This window comes from Saccostrea cucullata, unplaced genomic scaffold (assembly GCF_032062105.1).
Source record: "Saccostrea cucullata isolate Sc308-1 unplaced genomic scaffold, CSIRO_AGI_Scuc_v1 ctg266, whole genome shotgun sequence".
Taxonomy (NCBI): Eukaryota; Metazoa; Mollusca; class Bivalvia; order Ostreida; family Ostreidae; genus Saccostrea; species Saccostrea cuccullata.
This window is the reverse complement of record NW_026935351.1, coordinates 403,896-426,248: the sequence shown is the minus strand read 5'-3', so window position 1 is coordinate 426,248 and position 22,353 is coordinate 403,896. Positions and strand designations below refer to the sequence as shown.

The following is a 22,353-nucleotide window of genomic DNA, read 5'->3' as shown; positions in this document are numbered from 1 at the left end:
TATAGTGTATATCCACTGTTCATATAATTCAGACAAATGGGCTTCAAAACTGCAAGCAAAAGTTTGATCTTTACTGACGCAGGAATATAATACAGTGTACATGTATCTCTACTCCCACCTTGACGTCTTAATCAACCATATTGGAGAAAATAAACTCTTTGAAAATCAGTATCTAAGTTATTTTATTTTCAAAAATCACTGAAGAAGTAATAAATATAATTGAGCACCAGTATTGTAAACATTTTTATCACAGATTTGTTGATTAAACATTAGTAAATAATAGTACAAATTAATTTAATACCGATTTATTCTTGGTTACATCATTGAAAAATATATACATTGTAAGCCACATTACAAATGCCCAATCTGAGTACACTCATCATGAGTATTAAAGCATCGTTATTATAAAACTTTTTTTAAAGACTGACCTGTCCATCAGGAATAATATCACTTGAATTAATGCTACATGACTAGATTTGCTGAAAAGTGAAAATGTATAAATACCCGTGTTTCATAAATTATAGTGATTAATTTTGAATGATAACATCTAATATTGTTAAGCCATCTTTAAAATAATGTTTGTTTGCCCCTCTCCCAACCCAGGGTAAAAAAATGAAACATACATATTGACAGGATGAGAAACTCCATGAATAAAAAGAAAACTGTTTCTTAGAGGTTAAAAAAGTTTTGAGTGGGCCATTTTTAGGCAGTCAGTCAGGAAAGGGTATACAAACAATTTTTAAAGATCACCCCATGAATGTTTTTAGTGACAAAATTGAGCATTTTTGATAGTACACAAGACAAGAAATAAAAATAACCTTGGAATACCATTCAAGATGGCAGAGGTACTTCATTATAAGTTAATTTCACATGAGGAGATTTCACTGGCAAAAACCAATACTCCTCATTGTAAAAGAAATAAAATTTGTTCTCAATGAGTATCTCTTCCAGGGCAGATATTAAATGCTCTATCAGTAGTGGGCTGGCCACGTGTGCTTGAAATTTGGAGTAGAATTTCATGACATCATTCTTGAGTGTTTTGTTAGCAAACACCACAGAGGCATTTCCAAGGTACCTTGGGGTATCTGAGAACAAATTTATGCGGGTGTAGTTCAGTTTTACACTCTGGTAAAACTTGACTCCCAGCTTCCCAAATTCTTGAAGTGCCCTTAAAACCCAACTGGCACAGTCAAATGAATCAAACCACAACTTCCCATCTGTAATAAGAAATACATACTTATTATTCATATATGAAAATCATACACTTTTCATTTCAAAAATTCATTCAAATTTTCGACTATGTACTTAGATTAAAAAAAAAAAAAGCCCCCCCCCCCAAACTGATGGACTGTGCCTTCTATCTCGTAGATTCATAGAGATAAAGTGGTAGACCACTTCACTGAAGGAGTCCAATCTTACTGAAGTTTATACATATATTTTAAAAATACCCGGTTTGTCTCTGACTGTCCAAGTCTCATAATAAAGTCCAGTTGTGTTGTCCCACAAAACCCATTCTGCAAATTGGTTGAACACATCACCTGAAAATCATGCAAAACATGTGGCTATATGCACATTTATGTATATATGATTATTTCAAGAGGATTAAAATTAATTTTACAATAAAGCACTAAAATTGGACACAAGAGGGAATAACTAGTAAACTGAAATTTTTACCGTTAGTGTTAGCTATGAGCTTTAGTGTCCCATTCTCTTTCCACAGTTTGTCTTCAATGCCATCATAAATACATGTTGCTCCCTGATTACACCACAGCAGTGACTCATTGACAATGTGAGGAAATGTGCAGTTAAAGAGCTGAAACAACTCGTACCATTCCATTGTATAATTCAGGCCTGTGTTCAGATTACGTATCCCTAAAGCATCATGTATGATGTGCTGCAAACAATAAAGTAGTCTCCTATAAATTAATATCAACATGTTTCAGACATATAAATAAAGGAAGCCCACGAATATTGAATGAAATATGCCAAGGGTCCATTGGCAACATGTTCACTAGGGACAGCTGGCATGTTCAAAGACAATGAAGTATTAGTGATCAGAAATCACAATATTTTATTTACAATGAGCATCCAATTACATTATCTTAGTTTAATATAACGTTAGGAATATTTTACTCTATTTCCAATTGCATCATTTACAACAGACTCCATTTTTTTTTATACAAAAAGGCAGACCAGTAACTGTTTAAATCTTCCACAGAATAAAAACTCTTCAGAGAGCAGTGTTTGTTTAAAACTTCCTTACATGTAAGTTTTTAAAAAATGCTACAATATCAGATAGTAACCATTTTTAAGACATGCATTAATCTGTAAGAAATCTGAGTTATCCTTTCTAAAGTAGCAGTAATTTTTTACTCACAAATTTCCCAAGCGTATTTCCAAACTTGAACTGCCATACTGGTTTTTTCATTGCAAATAGCTGGACTTTGTCATCTGGCTTAAATTTGGGCATTGAATTTGGTAGCTGTCCTGTTGGACAAAATGGAATCACTCCTGCTTTGCAGTATGTATTGGATATTGGTCTGTATTTGAAACGCCTAAAACAGATGTATGCATATTCAGGTCAATTAATTCAGGAGAATTACAGTGATGTAGAAACTTAAGATTTTCCAGATACAGTGCAATTCAGTTAACACAGGCCTGGAACAAGGATCAACAATATAATGAAGTTCTGAAGAAAAAAGATCTAATTTAATTTTTTCCCCGTTTTGTTTGCAAGCCCCTTTATCTTGTTTTGATTTTCGGTCTTTTATTGCAGATAAGGCCAAAATAAAAAATAGTCTTGTTTCCTGCTACCCGACCTACCCTATTTTTTTGCACCCGACCCTAAAGTTTTTTTTGGCTTTTGGGGAAAAAATTCAAAATTTTAGGAATTTCATGTTTCAAAAGTGAAAAAAAAATTATACTCAAGTTGTATTACATGAAATATATTTATAGAATATGAACTTACATAAAATTCCACTTGAGTTGTGCATCAAAAGACATGGAATTTCATTTATTAAAAAGATAATATCTACCTGGCAATGACATGTTTAATTTGGTTTTGTAGTAGTTCATATCCAAAAAATACCGTTGGAAAAAAAAAAATAAAATTAAAAAATAAAATAATTCTCTTACCTACCTACCCTATTTTTTTCTGGCTGGTAGCAGGAAACAAGACTATTATTTTTTTTGGCCTAACTGTGATATTTTATTAGTGACACTGGAGACTGGATTTGATTAAACCTTGAATAACATATCACTGAAGAACATTTAAATGAAAATTAAAATGCAGTGAACTACATCATTAACCGTAATTGTCAGATCAAGTGTCCAGGTAATCAGGTTATGGCTTAAAAAAAAGAAACTTTTGAATTTTTTCTGTTAAAAAAAAAACATTAAGAAAAATTCCAACCCTAGCCCTGTCATTAATTATTAACACACCGATACGGAATTGGCCACTGTCCAAATGCAGTATGACATAAACTTGCAAATAAAGCAAGCAAGAAAAAGTTTATGATCACGGAAGCTGCCATGTTAGAGTCATGTGATGCCAATGCCAAGAACCACGTGACCAATCAACGTACGTGCTATCTAATATAAACAGGGACCCATAGGTCCCTGATTATAAATGATATGGTATTGAAAAATTGTGAATTCGTTGTTCATGTTATAAAGTAAAGTTTGTTTACTTATGTTCATTCATACTAAAACCAGAATATCAACATGTACTGTATTTTGAATTTAGAAGAATATGTAGGCATTAAAAATCAGAATAAAATACGTTCGCATTAACTAATAAAAAACTTGGAAGGTAGGAAATTCGAAATTCGAAATTTGCCACCACCAAAATTAATGTTTTTTTTAACTTACATTCCTCATCATTTGCAATTTAGCGTTGACAAGTTCGCCTCTTCAAAGCTAGCAGAATTAATGATTATACTTACTATATGAAATTAAAATGCAGAAATATCAATATGAGATGAAAGCTTTCTGAGCTGTGTGGGAACTGCCTATAGGCCATTAAACTGATAGAGGCGAGAGGTAGCAAGTCAGAACATACTTATTTTTATACTAACTTACTTTTCTATTTCAGAAAGAATGCTCAGCTATGGACAGTGCTTTGACTGCTGGAAAGGTAAAGACTAAAGCATGTGTTGTGTCAAAGAGCCATAGCTGCCTTACCGACGACAAAGCCGACATTTTTTTTATATGGTCACACTAATGATATAAAATACATGGTTACTTTAACATTAGTCTATGCAAAATTGATAATATACAAATATATTTTTTGGCCAAATTTTTGTCATATTCATCATCAGTGTGATATTTGGGCGAGGGTAAAAAATAGCGTGATAGGTAGCTATTAATACCTACGTAGAGTTTCTGGACCTGTCATAGAGGCCATAGCTGCCTTACCGACGACAAAGCCGACTCATATAAAATACATGGTTACTGTCTTGAAATATAAGCGATATTTGGGCGAGGGTAAAAAAACGTGATAGACCCGAGTTTCGACCCGAGCCCAAATATTTCAAGACAGTTATCATGTATTTTGTTTATCCTGCAACATATTTTTTACATTTGAACGTCCAAAACTAGCTATTTTCGACAGATTTAGGCACGTCTTTGCAGTTGAAACTATGATGCCATGGCATGAACATTGCAATATACGTGACGTCACAGTTCTTTTAGAACATTGGAATACATGCACGGGGCTTTATTAGGGCAGTGACCGGATAAAGCTTTGGTTTATTAGGTTACCTTTATTAGGTCAATGCAAGGGGTAGTTGCAGGATAAAAGTATTTAAAAGAAAATCACCTGTTTCTATTTATAGATACATTGTACCTTTTCAATTCACACTCAAGCAATCTTACCACCGCCAGTCATTGTCATTGTAATCGGAAGGACAAATTTAAGACAGATTATTGAATCTTTAAATAATATGGGAAGAAAAATTAAATATATATTTTGAACATGAAGACCACCTTTAACCAAAATTATCTAAATGAAATGAAGTGCAGTCATATCCAAATAAAATTATGTAGCCGGTTCTTGTAGCAATTAATATGAACAAGACGGTAATAGGGTTGGATTCGTTTATTCCATGGAGATAATGACGTTGAATTATAGATGAAATAAATTAAGTTGAATAAAGTTGAAATAGTTGAAATCAACCCTAAAATAACAATAACAACGTATAAACACATAGACAACATAAAGACAAGCACATTCACTTTACAACACAAAATGATTTCAATTTAAGCACATAAAACATTCATTTAGGCCATTACTTCACATTTATGCTAAACACATTCAAAGGGCAATAACTCTTTGAAACTCAAATTGACTATAGGTTATATTTCTTTTACAGTTATCATTTATCTATTTACAATACTTTAAAAAAAATATGAGTTTAAACATACCAGTGTATGGAACTGAGTGATCTATCACTTGATCAGGATTTTGAGTCAATAAATTACATGATGACTGACCTAATGAATTAACAAATCATAAAATCAGAATAATTCAGACTCAAATCTTAATTCCAAAGATCTACATGAATTAGATTAAAACATAACTTGCTTATACTTTACAATATCAGTCTTTACTTTAATAATTCAAAACTTTCACTCTATCACATTCATACTCGTTTAGCAAGTTTAAGTTTAATATACTTTATTCATTCATTATCTTTAATTTCAGTTTATGATCATTTATTTATAGTTTAAGAAAGGGTTTACTTACAGTTTATGGGTGTTTAATTTACTCCAAAAATATCAGGTTTGAAAATAGACAAAAACAAGTCTCTGACAACACCCTTCTCAAACAGTAGCTTTGAAAAGAATAAAAACAAAGGTTTCCTGCCTGAATGGACAAACACTGACGATTCAACACCAACTGACCAATAGAAAGGATGAATATAGACTACACCCTTATTTATAAATAGACTCTTCCATAAAACTTATCTTAACCCATAGTCTTTGGGTTAAACCATTATTTAATTAGGGATGTTTATGATTTTAAACAAAATATTAGTAATGGGCAGCGCTTGTGTAAATGTATGAATGAATGAATGAATGAAATTCCTGAAATAAAATAAATATAGCATTAATTAAAATAAAATAAAACTAAGTACAACTACCACAATTATTCAGAAGTTGTTTTTCTGGTTAAGGGTGGTCATTTGCTACAGTTTGTCATTGTTTAGGGGGATACCTCAGTATTTACTATACTCTCCATAAACTGAATGATTTTTATATCTATTATATGAGGAAATGATTAATATTTGAATATTATTTTTGTGTGATTTACTTTCAGGCATGTATAAACTAACATTGTATGACAAAAGTTTGGTTCATCAATGTGTTTAAAAATCACTACTAGAGTAGGCGAAAGTGACTATCAATTGCGCTATGGCTCTTTTCCGTGGAAATTTGTCCAAGCATACTTTATATAAATACGAGGGTTGTTCGAAAAGTTCGTGGACGATGTCTATCTTCGTTATATTACTCACTGGAAATTTAAAACAAGCACATTGTAATATATAAAAATATTTGTTATGTTGATGTGTGAAGTTTCATTCCATTCGATTTAACACAAATAAATTTACTCCATTTTAAAATCAACGTTTTGTACCCGCGGAGCACACAAAACGGCAATGTAACGTCAACACATAGCATCGAGAATTCATAATAGATACTATACCTTTACATTTCACACAGAATATTCCAATGCCCATTCATTCAATTCTTTTTCTAATACTTGACATTTATTTTTTAAGAATTGATCTCAGTGTATAATTTCCTTTGTTAAGGTTTTAATTTCTTTTAGTCCTAACTCTGCTTTCACAGAATAATAAACTCTGAAGCGCCTTTGTCTTTCATTTACGTTTCAAATTTTAAAGTTTTTTTTCAGATGTTTACAGTAAAACCGTTTCTTCACAGGTCATCCTCATCCGATACAGAGTCTCCGTCACTCAAATATTGCTTGTACTATTTGTACACACATGCACAACTCGCTTGTGACATATTTTCTGAATTCCTTCAACATTTTAAGAGTTTATTCAGGATTTTTTCTGAGAAAAACACAAAATTGCTTCGGTATCTGCTGCTCCGTGACGTTCTAAAACGTCATCATTTTTGTCGTCTTCAATAAGGACTACTTATCTTCTCAAGTTTATTTCTTTTCAACAAAGCAAAATATAAAACCATTATTTGGTACAAGTATCGATGTAACAATTCTTCATTTGAATTTCTAGGTAGTTTTTCGTTTTCCCTCCATGTTACAGAGAACATGACTATCGACATTACTTATTGTATTGTCTGTAACTGACTAAAATTTGACCTGCTCCGCGATCCTATTTTTGCATTTTTAAAATCTGGATAACTTTTTAATCAATCATAATATTTTGTCAAACTTAATACATATCATTTGGATTTATTGTCAAAATATTTTTACCAAATTTGGATAACATATGACGTCAAATAAAAAAGATATGACAGTTGTCCACGAACTTTTCGAACAACCCTCGTATAAGGCCTATAGTGACAGTCTAGGAAATCCGCGTAATTTTCTACAAGTGGATTAAACAGAAATTTAGATACCATGGAATTTTGACCCCGTGGAAAAAAGTACGTCTTCGGTAGTCCCTCATAAATCTTGCTTCTTTGTAAATTTTGAGCAGATTTTTTTTATTGAATGTTTTACTAAAAATTACAGTACATTGTTGAATTTAAATATGTTATAAAAATTGCATTTAAATAAATAGTTTTGAAGTAAGAGGTTCTGCGTGAACTTTTCTAAAAAGCTGACGAGTGACGTACCCTAATACCGGGTAAACATAAATGGTAAAGAAAATTCAAGGAACGAAAATATGCCAAACCGAAAAATGCAGAAATGCACAACATCCAGATTCGACTCTAGTTTTACTGTACATGTAGTTGTTGTTCCAGAAAACATGTTGCTATGGCCCCAAAAAATTAATCAATAGTTTCTCAGGCACCGCCGCATCAGTTAAAAAACGGCCGCATTGATCAATTTTATTGACATATTGAAAAGGGAAATAACCCAATTTTCTATTTTTCCAAGTTGAAAAAGAAAATCGAGTTATTGCCCTTTTCATAAATGCTAAGATAGACGTTTTTAGTAGAAAAACAATATTTTCTTCTAAATCTACAGTATTTTATAAGTTAACTTTAAAATAAATGTTTGGAATAACATTATTTAAAGTTGAATACATATTATAACTAATTTCAGAGAAAAAAACTTAAGAATTAGTAGATATTATCATTTTATTGAACAAATGATTTAAAAAAAAAAGAGTAGACTAAATCCTGCTTCAAAAAAAAAAAAAAAAAAAAAAAAAAGCCTGCCTGCCGCATTGAATTTTTATTTTTTTGGCCTGAGAAACAATTGATTAATTTTTTTTGGCCTATACACAGAAAGGATTTAGAGTTTTAATTATGAGCTATAAAAATTTCACTCTTGGCACCATTGGCTGTGTTAGCTAGATGTACTTCCATGTATTGTTTCAGCCATCTTGTATAAAACACTTATTATGGTTATCTACAGTCAAACTTTGTTATCTCAAACTTGATTGGACCAAGAAAAAAACTTCACTATATCAGAGGATTCAAGAAATCAATGTTAAAAGAAAAAGAGAGGATGGGACTTCCTGCTTATAATCATCATATCCAAGAAATTAGTGTTTGAAATACCAAGGTTCAACTGTATTAATTATGAAATGTCATTATTTTTCTAAAAAATATGCTAGAAAAACAAAATTTTACTTTCTTGAAATTTTTATGTATACTAAATCAATTATGTTTGGGCGGTAAGATGCCATTCTTTTCACTTTTTACAACATTTTTTATACTTACTGTAATTTTAATTTGAAAGATTGAACAAATAAATGAATAATTTCTGGACTTTATAATATGTACCTAAAGACCAATATTTAGGTCTCCGTATCACGATATGTATCACTCAACAAAAAATCGTGATATACCTATATACCGATAAAATAGCACATCCCTAGATTTCACAGTATTTTTACTTTCTTGTTTCCAGCTCATTGACATGAAATGGAAGCTAGGAGTAGCAGTCAGCAGTGATGAATGTAAATCATTGAATTCACCTTATGTTACCATGACACTCAAAGTTGCAGATCCATCAGGAAAAATATCAACCCACTCCAGGGAGATGACAGTACCACAGTTTCAGGTCTGTTGTGTAATGGAGATGATCCTTTCAAACTGACTTTTTGATCAGTGTGTTTCTGTTGATTTCAATAATATTTCATATAAAAATTAATTCAAAAACAGTAGAAAATACTGAAAATAAAACTCGGTATTCAAAGCAATGTCAGTTTTATAAAAACAATATGATTTACAATCATATGTATAATAATTAATGCTGGATTACTCAGTGATTATTATGCAGCATCATTTGTATTTTGTAGAATTTTTCACAGCAAATGAAGGAAATGGCCAATAAGATGGAAATGGTTTGAGAAAAAAAAGTATAGCGGTTAGCACTCAAGGAAATGAGGATAAGCTAGTTTCAGACCTTAAAAGACTGTGTTCAATCACTCTTATGAAACGGAAAGAAACAACACTCATTTGGAATACAAGCATTAATATAAAGGAACATTAATATAAATATTTCTTTTGAAGCAAAATATGTGCAAAACAAGTTGAATTAGCCGTACAAACTAACTAAAAGGATTTATTTACTACTAAAAACTTTTGTACATATTCTAAAGACATTCAGTTTCTTAGGCATTTTATAATGAATTCCTGACTGTACCACTGTTAGATCTGAGAATTATTGGTTTCATATTGAAATAATCGTAGATCTGAAAGTCATGTAGTGCATAATGCTTTTTGTCTACTTTACTTTTATGTTTTATTATTTATTAAATTAATTCATAAATCATGATTAACAATAATTTATTGATTTTGGAGAAGACACAAGGAATGTCACTGAGTTCTGTTCCATTAATGGTTCTTAAATTGACACATGATGTGTATCAAACAAAATATTATCTTACTTAATAAAGCATCTTTTGATTCATTTTCTTAGTGAAAATAACTACATGTAGTTTACATTATTTTAGTTTCAGGTAGCTTGTCATCCCCTGCTGTAAGTTTGTGTTCTGTTCATGCACTTATGTTGTTATTTTATAATTTATATGTTCTGTTTTACTAATTATTTCAGTGAATGATTAGTTAGCATGAATAGTGCATGTTAAAAAAACATGGACCAAGTTAAAATTTTGACAAACTTACTCTTTGATTATCTCCCTTAGTCCAGAAATCACTTGGATAAAAAAACCAGATTATAAATGCTGTATTCAGTACACAATAGGTGAGAAGGGGAAATATTGTCCCCTTTATGTGAAAAAGTTAATTTTCCTTATTTTTTCCTTATAGTTAATATGATGCTTAGAGTTAAAAGGATGGAAATTATTACTGTTGGCATATCTCCAATCTGTCCAGAAATAAAGACAAAAACTAGAGATATCAATCACACTTCCAAGTGATCAACTTCAGTGTGAAAGATTTAGTTACAATGTGTGCATCTTTAATCTTGATAAAGTTGCACAGTTTGTCAATAAATATGAATTTTTTCCTGATCATGTTTCTATTGGACAGAGATATTATCATACTAAAATTTCTTTTCATTTTTGCCTTATTGCATAATTTTTGTTCCACACAAGGTGGTTCTAGTTTCCTGTTGTTTTAGATATTTGTTTCCGAGGATTAATGTGTTAGAATTGACAAGGAAATCATACCCCTCAAAAAACAGGTGGTCATGTATTAAACTCAATTTTTAAAAATATAGATTTCAGATATTAAGAATAGTTGGGTACTAGTGACATTTTCAATTTTTATTTGGAAAGTTTTGTGCATAGTAATATTATCATTCACACAACCTTCTTCATTTTTTGTGTTCTTTGTTTCCCTTTATATACAATATGTGAATTTCACTAGTATTAGTCCTTGAAATGAGATTGTATGATGTTGATCTGCAAATATGCATAACTAGGTGAAAGACATTTATAAAATAAAGTTTTAAATGTATAAATGTTAGAATTGTCAAATTTGGTAATTATGCTAACCAGTATTGGAAAAAATTCTTGCATCAGTTGTTTTGCTGTTTATTAGTATTTGAAAAGAATTCATGTTCCAAAATTGGTTGGAAATCTTTTTTTTTTCCTTGAAGGCACTGGTCTCTTTAAGTGAAGGCACCAATCAATGAGTTTTGGGAGATACAATGAAATCTGTTCAAATTCCTTGAAATCTGTACCTTAGATTTTTTTTTTTAATTTTTAACAATACCAGTATAAGAAAATCAAAACTTCTTTAGAAAACCCAGATGAAGTGAATGTGGATGAAATGTTACAAAGCTGAAAAGATTGACACAGCAATTTCACTAACTTTGACAATTTTAATGTCTTTGAAGGTACTCCACCTTGTTAAAGTGTCTGTGTCTTAATTTGTCTCTCCTTGTATAATGTCATGTTTGTTGTAAACGACAAATGTTTACAGGGTGTTTGATTTCCGTAGCAGCTGCACCTGTGCGCAGAGGAAAGTGAGGATGAAACCTAATGCCATTGTGAGGCAGATGAAACTGACATGTGACAAAGATCTGTCAATCAAGCTTTAGCAAAGTTTTCCTGTTGAGGAGGCCTTCTCATGCAAACCAGTGTATGGTAATCCTTAAAAAAAATAAAATGAAATCAGAAGAATATGTGAATTGAAGTCATTTAGTTCTGAGAAATTTACTCAGAATGTTGTTTAGGTTTTTAGTGACATTAAATTTAATTCTGGTGAAATATTTAAACATGACCATATTAAAAAGACCTATTAAAAAGTCATATTTTTAAAAAAAAAAAGTTCATTATGAGAAAATCTGTAAAAATAAATGATGTTATTATCACATGATTAATTAAAATTGAATCCTATACAGTACATTTATTAGCCTTTCCCAATATCAAGCACCTGGGGAGCCTTTGTAAAGACCAATGAAATTAGATTCTTCATTCATGTGACTTTGTTCCTGCCAATCACAATGTCAGGATCGATTTGAAAATCAGCTTCATCTGTAAGATCTGCACTATTCAAATGTCACTCATCTTACAAACTTCTCAGTTAATGAGTACATGTCACTCATAGCAACAGTTATCAAGTCTCTCCTATTTTCATTGATGTGGACAGTTTTTATGCCTGTTCATTTCAATATTCTTAGATTAATTATTGATATACTTCACTTCAAAAATAGTGCTGTGAGTAAATTGATAATTTTTGGTTCTAGCTTTAGCTAATATAGAGAATCTATTTTGGTTATTTCCTAAATCAATTTTGTTCTGTTATCATCAGTTCTTTGAATGAAATATTGTTTATCAATTTTACAATTCATTGGTCAAAATACTTTGGGTCTATTAATTAATTCTTAATGTTTATCATACCATTGAACTTTCATCACACTATTAATGCATTCATTTTAGACAAGGGGAACAAAAATTTGTACAACTTGAAAGAGTTAAGCTAGAAATGGTTATCATTTTAACTTCATTTGCAGATTAAAACATATACAGATTAGGATAAGATTGAAGTTAACCTGTGACAGACTAGGTACAGACACTTGTTTTGGATTCCCCTCAGAGGGATGGGCAAGGGGTTCACCTGTAGCAGACAAGGAACAACTTCCATGTTCTGGATTCACCTGTGATAGAACTAGATATTATAAGTCCTCTTGTGTGACAGACCTTATACAGACTCTTGTTTTATTGGAGGGATAGGGTTTTTTGTTAATTTGCATCTGTGATTGACTGTATTCAGGGCATTTGTTAAGTGTGATGGGATATAGGTTCCTGTTAAATGCAAGGACTCACCTGTTGAAAAATTGGGTATAGGCACTTGTTTGGGGTTCACATATGATAGACTGGATATTCTTGTTCAGGTTCACCTGTGACAGACTGGGTACTCTTGTTTGTGTTCACCTGTGACAGACTGGGTATTCTTGTTTGGAGTTCACCTGTGACAGACTGGGTACTCTTGTTTGTGTTCACCTGTGACAGACTGGGTACTCTTGTTTGTGTTCACCTGTGACAGACTGGGTATTCTTGTTTGTGTTCACCTGTGACAGACTGGGTATTCTTGTTTGTGTTCACCTGTGACAGACTGGGTACTCTTGTTTGTGTTCACCTGTGACAGACTGGGTACTCTTGTTTGTGTTCACCTGTGACAGACTGGGTATTCTTGTTTAGGTTCACCTGTGACAGACTGGGTACTCTTGTTTGTGTTCACCTGTGACAGACTGGGTACTCTTGTTTGTGTTCACCTGTGACAGACTGGGTACTCTTGTTTGTGTTCACCTGTGATAGACTGGGTACTCTTGTTTGGAAGTTCACCTGTGATAGACTGGGTACTCTTGTTTGGAGGTTCACCTGTGACAGACTGGGTACTCTTGTTTGTGTTCACCTGTGACAGACTGGGTATTCATGTTTAGGGTTCACCTGTGACAGACTGGTTACTCTTGCTTGGAGGTTCACCTATGACAGACTGGGTACTCTTGTTTGTGTTCACCTGTGACCGACTGGGTACTCTTGTTTGTGTTCACCTGTGACAGACTGGGTACTCTTGTTTGTGTTCACCTGTGACAGACTGGGTACTCTTGTTTGTGTTCACCTGTGACAGACTGGGTACTCTTGTTTGTGTTCACCTGTGACAGACTGGGTACTCTTGTTTGTGTTCACCTGTGACAGACTGGGTACTCATGTTTAGGGTTCACCTGTGATAGACTGGGTACTCTTGTTTGTGTTCACCTGTGACAGACTGGGTACTCTTGTTTGTGTTCACCTGTGACAGACTGGGTACTCTTGTTTGTGTTCACCTGTGACAGACTGGGTACTCTTGTTTAGCTCTTCTGAGCCAAAGGCTAAAAGAGCTAATGCTATGGCCATTTGTGTGGTGTGCGTAAACTTTTTAGTGTTCACCTGTGACAGACTGGGTACTCTTGTTTGTGTTCACCTGTGACAGACTGGGTACTCTTGTGTGTGTTCACCTGTGACAGACTAGGTACTCTTATTTGTGTTCACCTGTGACAGACTGGGTACTCTTGTTTGTGTTCACCTGTGACAGACTGGGTACTCTTGTTTAGTGTTCACCTGTGACAGACTGGGTACTCATGTTAAGGGTCATCTGTGACAGATGGGTACTCATGTTTTGGATTCACCTGTGACAGAATGGGTAATATTATTTGGGGTTCACCTGTGACATATTGGGTCTGGCTAGGATGTTAACCTATTATAAATTTGTTGTATTCAGTTTATTTGGTTTTTCTTTTTTTCTTGGAGACCTGCAGAAACAAGATGTAAGAATCAACCTTTTCAACCTTTTAACTAAGGAAATTTCAATTATTAACCTAGAAAACTTTGCATATGCTTACATAGTACTGTGTGCCTGTTATAGTGCATTTAGATGGGGGTGTAATTTAATTCATGGAATTTTCTTTGTGCATTTCAGGGTGATGACAAATCAGTGTTAGAAATTTGATATCATATTGTCATCCTCAGCACTTCCTTCACTTTCTCTCGTACGTTCCTCATCCCCCACATATGACCCCCTCCCCCAACCCAAGGTGAATTGCTGCCACTGTACAGTTACATTATTGATATCATTACAACATAACAGAGGGTAACAAAGTCATTGGTCAATTACCTCTGGTTCAATACAATAAAAAAACCAGACTTAAAGTTCAAAATCTAAATTCATTTGATCAGAGAGCGAATGACAGGTCTTGCAATATTTCCTCATAAATTCGGGATGAAATTTGAGCTAATTCAATAAAGGTGTTTTATATGGTTTTCCTGCACCCGGTTTTCTATTGTGAAAGTTTACACATCTGCATGGGAAATTGAATTTCAAAATCGGGGTGTAAGGACCATATACCATAAAAATCGTCCATCCTTGTCCAGCCTTTTTTGCGGGTATAATTGATGAGATAATGAACTTCACCATTAATGATCATTCTTGTATTTGATGGCAGTAAATTGTCTGGTAATTTAAATATATTTACATCATATGGTGTGTGTGTTAAATGTTTTTAATTTTTCATGGAATAGAATATGATATATATGTAGATAATAGTACAAGAATTTGGTCGACAAAATTAGACACTGTGTTTGTATTTAACCCTGTTTTACACTTTCTCTTCATATTTAGCAAGTTTCTTTCAAGTTGTATCTCAGTCATTTGGTTGTTGTTGTCAACGGTGTCTGTTTCTGATATTTGAAGATTTATGATGGCCATAAAAGATAGAATTTAACCTTTGTCAGTTGAGGCATAAGGGTTTCATTGAACTGTCAGTAAAACTGGTCCGGTGACCTAATTTTGATATCTTGTTATATTAATGTGTTAGATTTGGTCAAATTTTGTCAATTTAGGCATTATGGGTTTTTGAAAACTTCTGCTAATAAGGAGGTCACTGTGACCTACTTTACAAATCTAGAAGATATTTAATTTTTGTTACTTCACACAAAACCCAATGCTAAGCACTTGGTTTAAGTACCATCACGTCTCTTCTAGCTGTCTTTCTCTGAAAGGGTTGTATTTTACAAACTATTTGAATCAGATTTATTAGGGCCCCGCTTTGTCAGTTAATGTATCTTGAGTCCACAAAAAATTTCAATCAAAAGGTAGGTCACTGTGACCTATCTCTTATGGTATTTTATAATTATATTCTCTCCTTGCCCTAACTGGCTATGCTTTATCAAACTAGTAAGTGCCTTTGAGTAACCGGTGTGTAGTGACCTTGAACCATGTTTCCAGGTCAAAGGTCAAGGTCATAGCAGACTTATATGAAAAATCCTCTTGTTTGTGTTCACCTGTGACAGACTTCTCTCTCCTTAGGGTTCCCTGTGAATCTGGCTCATGCTTCAGGTTCACAGAGTGCCTTTGGGTAACTTGTGTGCAGTTCACCTTGACAGATGTTTCTAGGTCAAAGGTCAAGGTCAAAGCAGAATTATATGTGTTCATCCTGTCCAGAGCAGATCTTCTCTCTCCTTGCCCCAATCTGTGTTCATGCTATGACCCACAGGGTGCCTTTTTGGTAACCTGTGCAGTGACCTTGAACCATGTTTAGGGTTCAAAGGTGATGATCATAGCAGACTTATATAAAAAATCCTTTTCCAGACTGTCTTCTCTCTCCTTGTGTTCACCTGTGAAGACTGGCTCTTGTTTGTGTTCACCTGTGACAGAGTGCCTTTGTGTGTTCACCTGTGCAGACCTTGAACCATGTTTGTGTTCACCTGTGACAGACTGGTCAAAGCAGAATTATATGTTCATCCTTGTCAGACTGAGCACATCTTGTCTGTGTTCACCTGTGCCCTATCTGGGTACTCATAGTTCACCTGTGACAGAATGCCACTGGTCAATGGATGTGCAGTGACTTTAATGGGTAATATTATTTGGTCATGGTCACATATTAGTCTGTCTGTTTAAAATCTTTGTTTGGTGCATAATTTTTTGGTTTTCCAGTTAATTTATATAACTGATGATACAAGATAACTTCAATATATATATATCTGTAAATTTTAAATATCCGGAAATTCGTACTAAATTATTTCACTGTAGTACACAAATGTTGCCTCTTAAAATAAACCCTTTTAAGGAGGCTAATTACACCACTTTTTGATGATTTCGTACTGACACAAAAAAATAAACCTCCATTGTCATCCTCAGCACTTCCTTTGCTTTGGGGTCGAATCGTTCCTCATCCCCCAACAATATGACCCTGACCTTTAAAACGCTTTAAAAATAGATGAAACATGCGGTGTTATAAACAGTGTAAACAAAGTAACAGATTCATTTTACATACACCAGGAAGGATTACTTTTTAGCAGAAACAAAAGAAAACAACAGCCAAATCTTCGCCAAACAAGTAATGTGCAATTTCTGACATGTCGAAGCAGTGAGCACTATCAATCAACGCGTTTGTATGGAGGAAATTCGAGTTTAAATATACAACCTTGTTGAAATTAAAAATGTTATTTACTTGCACAATTTACTGTGTTGGTGTTAATTTATACATTTGCTTTATTGATTTAAATATATTTTATGGAAGTTGAAAGCTTTATTTTGAAATTTATGAGATAATGTTCACCATTAATGTTCATTCCGTATTTGATGGCAGTAAATTGTCTGGATAATTTAAATATATTTTTATCATATATTGTGTTAAATTGGAATTTTAATTTTTCATGGAAAACATTATATATGTAATAATGTCACAAGCAATTCATTGAAATACATTCCTGTGTTCTTATTTAACCCTTTTTTAAAATATTATATTTAGCAAGTTTCTTTCAAGATAATCTCATTTATTTGGTTTTTGTTGTCAACTACTTTTTCTAATAAAATTAATATTAGGTATTATGATGGTATAAAATTGTGTGTATTTAACCATAATAAGATGTCCATCATTTGACACTGAAAGTTCTGAAATTCCTGGAAATGATAAACTTGTTAATAAAACATTTCATTTGGTGCAATAAAAATGAAAGTTAAAAAAACTTCTGCTAAAAAATATTTAGGTATCAATATTTTTATTTGGATATTTGGAATCTGCATTGAAAAGTTTTGCTGTCACACAAACCCAATGCTAAACTTGGTTTAAGTACCATCTTACTCTCTTACATTTTCATGTTCTTTGAAAGGGTTGTATTTTACAAAATATTTGAATCAGATTTATTAGTTTTGCAAATTGTGTTGATTGTGCATTTAAATGTGTCTTGCATGTAGCAAAATTTAAAATTTGACTGCGTAATGTCACAATGAATTGATTTTAACTATTGTTATAGGTCATTTTGAGAATTAAGAATGCCCCTTCTGGAATGAGTTAAAGTGACAATAAGTTTTTATATGCAGAACAGTTTGTAAACCAGATCAGGCAGGAAATGGATTTTAAAATAGTATAAAGGATATGATTTTCCAAGGATTAGACTGTTTTATTTGTCATGGATGGCTATAGGGAACTGGACATTTGGTCTTTAAGTAAAGCAGATAATTTGATATTAGAAAGTCCACAGTCTCTAAGCATAGTTCATTTAGCTAGGCTAATTGAATGCAGATCTAAAGACCTTGGAGCATTAACGGATGTAGAAAACTATTCCAAAGACACAATTACAAGTTTTATCTCTATTTTAATAAAGGTTTTCTTTATCCTTTGGGGTATTTTATTGATTTTTATTTTAGAATTATTAGATATCTTAGTTTGTGCCCCCTAAGCTGTGTCACAAACCTTGAAACAAAGTCCTTTCTAATGCCATACATTGTAAAAATAATGCATTTATGTTTTTAAAATTTCTTGGGCTTATTTCTGCTGCATAATTTTGCTGATTTCTGAGTCAAAGCAAAATGTTAATGCACCTGTAAGCAGGAGGAGGGAACAAGAATAAAAACCGAGCTCTCTGTATTAAAATGGTCAATTTAATGGAAAAAAATCACACTTGTTTGACCAAACTACTTGAAATAATGATATGCAGATTATTAAATTTGCTGGGTTTTGTATGGGTCTTTTCACAGATGAGCAGATTCCAGTAGAAATGCTTTGTGACTTAAGGATAAAGATCATCTGGCATCGGTTTATTCATGCACTGGACTGAAGCCACTCAGAACCAAAGACCAGACCTTGGCTTTTGTCTGGTACACAGGGGCTCAGTTTGACATTTTCTCTCCTGTTTTAATTAACAGTTTTGCTTTCTTAAGGAGATCAAGCTTTGCAGTGAATTTGAAAATTTTGGCAGGATCCAGGATTGGTGAACTGTTTAGTATTTTCTGAACTTCTTTCATTCTGTATAATGAGGTTTAACAATCTATGGTCAGGTGTCAAAAAATTAATATTCTGTTGGTCTTGGATTGTAGATTTCCAGCTGAATTTATAGCCTTTGAATTTCTCAAAATTGTCAACATTCACCATGCAAAAGTGTAGCTTAAAACTTCAATCTAAAGTGTTGATTAAAACTTCAAATTAAAGCATTGCTTGAAACTTTTTATCCCTGTCATGTCCATTTTGACAAAGACAAATGCCATGAATTAATAACAGTATTGTCAAAATAATAGGATTTCTCCATTACAGTGAAAAGAAACAGATTATGTTGATATTAAATTGTCAAGTAAATGTTACTGAAGAAAAATGGTACAATTTTACTTAATGGATGAAAAGCATTTAACCTTTTTTTAAGACAAAGAAATTAACATATTTAATTCAGAACATGACTGAAACTCTTAAAACATGACATCTTGACAGAGGAGAGATTTGCCTTGTTAGCAGGGAGTTCTTAATATTCATTACTCTACCTTTGGGGAAATTATATTTAATCAGATATTCCCATTCTTAAGTGCTTGAAATGTTTAAATGCAAATAAATAAATTAAGATGAAAAGACTGTGACACAAAGTTAGATTTTTTTGATTGATAGGAACTTTTGAATTTGTTTTTTTGTCGGTGTTTGATAGATCTGTCAATTTTGGAGGTAAAGTTAAAAGGTTACGTTTGCCCTTAAACCTAGAATTACCCGATGTTTAACAGTATCAGTGAAAGTTGTAAAAGATATATTGAAATTAAAGATAAAATTCATCCTGTTGATGAAATTAAAAGTGATATGGTATGATATCAGTTATATGCTTAGTCAAACATATCTATGGGCAATTAAAGTTATCTAGTATGGAATTCGGAGGTGAAGAGTGCATGAAATCACCTTTACTTTCTGACATAAAAAACAATAAGTGCATGACTGTAATTTTATATATTGTTAATAAAAGAAGAATAGCATCATAAAATTTTGGTGGCAATAACAAAATATGAACTGAGTACACCCGGGCCAGTGTCTGTGCCTCTAGGACCAGATTAATGTAAGGTGTGTATCGTTTGTCTCATAAAAACATAACAAGAAACAAAATATATAAATCTAAAAGCACAAAAAATATTAAACAATACACAAATAATGTTTTAACATTGGGCAGGGTTCCAGGTTATTTAGCATAATGTATTTTCTATCAGGATTTGGCCAGGGCAGAAATATGTAAGATAAAGAAACAAAGCTTTGTTGCCATCCCATAATAACATGGCTGCAAGGTCCAAATGCCCCTAGTACCATCTTTTGTAGATTCTGATAGCCATCTGTTGAATATATTCATGGCTTTTACCTTTTCATAATATACAGAGAAATGAGGTTAATATTCATCCTCAGACTTTAAAAAAAAAGTTATGTTGCTAATTTCAATTTTGTGTTTCATAAAGCTGACATTTTTACAGGAGAAAATATTAACTTTTTTCCCCTTCATATATTGCTTTACACGAAGAACATCTAGGTAGAATTGTTTGAACAAAAATTGATCTAGAATTAAAGAAGTGTAAAACAGGAAAAACACTGTTATTATCGTGAAGAGAATTGATATTTTCCCTCAATTTAAATTTCAGGTCCTGCTTTTCCCGGACCAAGTCTAAAAGCTGTCTTGGAGGGCGTTCGTGTGAAGATGACATTACCTAATTATCTATTCATTGTCATCCATCGAGATTCATGGGTGTTAAAAGAGGAAGAAAAGGTAACTTTCAAAGATGAAACATCAAAAAAGAGCAAATCACACATGCAAGTCAATGAAATGGAGATAAAGGCAGAGCAGACACAAGGCTGAGGCTTCTAATGCATTTTATTTAAAATATAATCAAGAATATTCAAGTTAAAATGTGTTTCAATGAGAAATGATGTCTTTAGAGGTAATTACCCCACTGTGGTCCCCTTTGATCAAATGTCTGGTCCTAAAGATAAGTTACCTTTGGTGAAACGTTAAGTACCCCTACCCCTGTTGGGAGGGCCCTCCCTCTTTTGGCTTGGGTCAGTTCACACGGGGACCTCAATTATAGGCTTTCATTCTGTGGAGGCAGTGATTCCTATTACTGAAGTCAGGGATGAGACCCTTACCGGTGCTAGGAGGTGTTTAAAACACCGGGGGTCTGGATTGGGGAGATTGACAGTGGGGTGTTAAATTGGAACTATGTGTTTTTCTGTCTCCAATTTTCATAAATCAGTTTCCTTATCGGAAATGTTTAGTCTTCCTGTTAAAAAAAATCAGGGTGTTGTTTGCTCTAGAATTATTATAAAGTAGGCAGAACTTGTTCGTTTGGTCAGATGTTATTCATTTTACAGTATATTAGTTTACTCATGTACTTTTAGTGAACATTGAAATAAAATATTGATGTTGTGAAGGTTTTGAATACAGATTTATTGATTTGAAGTGTGCTTGTTAATTTAAAAATCTGCAGGAGAACAGGATATTGAGTTAGAATTATATTGTATTATTAAAGAATCATTGAGTAGATCAGTGTCAAAGTCACAACTAGGGAGTATTATGTAAAACTCATGCCCTGTTTATGAAATCCGTCCAGTGATATTAAATGCTTATCTCTTAATAAACTGCACTAGAGCTGTCTTTTCAGGTAATTCTCGGCATGTCTTAAGACCAATTTCAAGAAGTTGACATGCATGTGTGGCATGTTTCTTTCTTTTGATTTCAAGGTGGCCCTCCATGAGATACAAAGATTATTATCTTTTTGAAAGGTTTGGACTTAATCACCAGTCTTTGCCAGGCCTTCTGCTCTGTAAGGCTACTCTTGGACTGAATGGCTACCTCTCGCTTTGTTCACATCAGTATTGAACAGTTGTCTACTGGTTCTTCTTTCTTCAAAATTTCAATTACATTAAATATCTCTTATCTGAAGTTCACAACGCCAATGGAAGGATAATTGATATGTCAAAGTCAATTTTGGTTTTAAAAGAATTTTTTTTGAATTTGTAACAAAAACTGCCACCTTTTAGGAACACGGTAGTAATTTTCCTCAAGGTGCACAAGTTAGGTGACATTTGAAAAGTTAGTTGTCAGCAGAAGAGATGTGGGCTTCTGAATAATTTTGTCATATGTCATAAATCTTGGTGAAACAAAGGTTAAGGAAAAATGCATATAATAAATTATAGACTGTTTTAATGCTGTAACATTTCGTTCATTGTTAAAGTTAAAAGGGTGACGATTTTGTCACTTATTTTATAAAGGTCAAGAAGTTGCTTGATTGATAATTTTTATATTGTATTTTTGGAAGATTCTGATTTAAAATTCAACAAACACTTTTTAAAAAAAAATTACTTTCCATGAATTACTTGATCATTGGTTTACCCATCTCCATATCATTTTATAGTGTCATTTCCAAGTTATTATGTAGCAAAACAAATGTAAATGAATGTGTGTTGGTTCTCAAATCATGAAAACTGACATGACAAAAAGTTGTTAAAAT

General features: G+C 32.8%; 2 protein-coding genes across 2 annotated transcripts; one reads left to right on the top strand and one right to left on the bottom strand.

Moving 5' to 3' along the window:
* Positions 1-206: 206 nt before the first annotated feature.
* Positions 207-3,553, bottom strand: LOC134242520 (ceroid-lipofuscinosis neuronal protein 5-like). Its single transcript, XM_062724621.1, has 5 exons — positions 3,442-3,553; positions 2,378-2,555; positions 1,675-1,894; positions 1,449-1,538; positions 207-1,217 (listed from the first exon to the last, which is right to left on the bottom strand). Exons 1-5 carry the CDS (start codon positions 3,531-3,533, stop codon positions 832-834), a joined length of 966 nt encoding a protein of 321 aa, XP_062580605.1. The 5' UTR covers positions 3,534-3,553; the 3' UTR covers positions 207-831.
* Positions 3,554-4,076: 523 nt separating this feature from the next.
* LOC134242526 (COMM domain-containing protein 6-like) lies at positions 4,077-11,138 on the top strand. Its single transcript, XM_062724630.1, has 3 exons — positions 4,077-4,135; positions 9,071-9,223; positions 9,462-11,138. Exons 1-3 carry the CDS (start codon positions 4,109-4,111, stop codon positions 9,510-9,512), a joined length of 231 nt encoding a protein of 76 aa, XP_062580614.1. The 5' UTR covers positions 4,077-4,108; the 3' UTR covers positions 9,513-11,138.
* Positions 11,139-22,353: the final 11,215 nt, after the last annotated feature.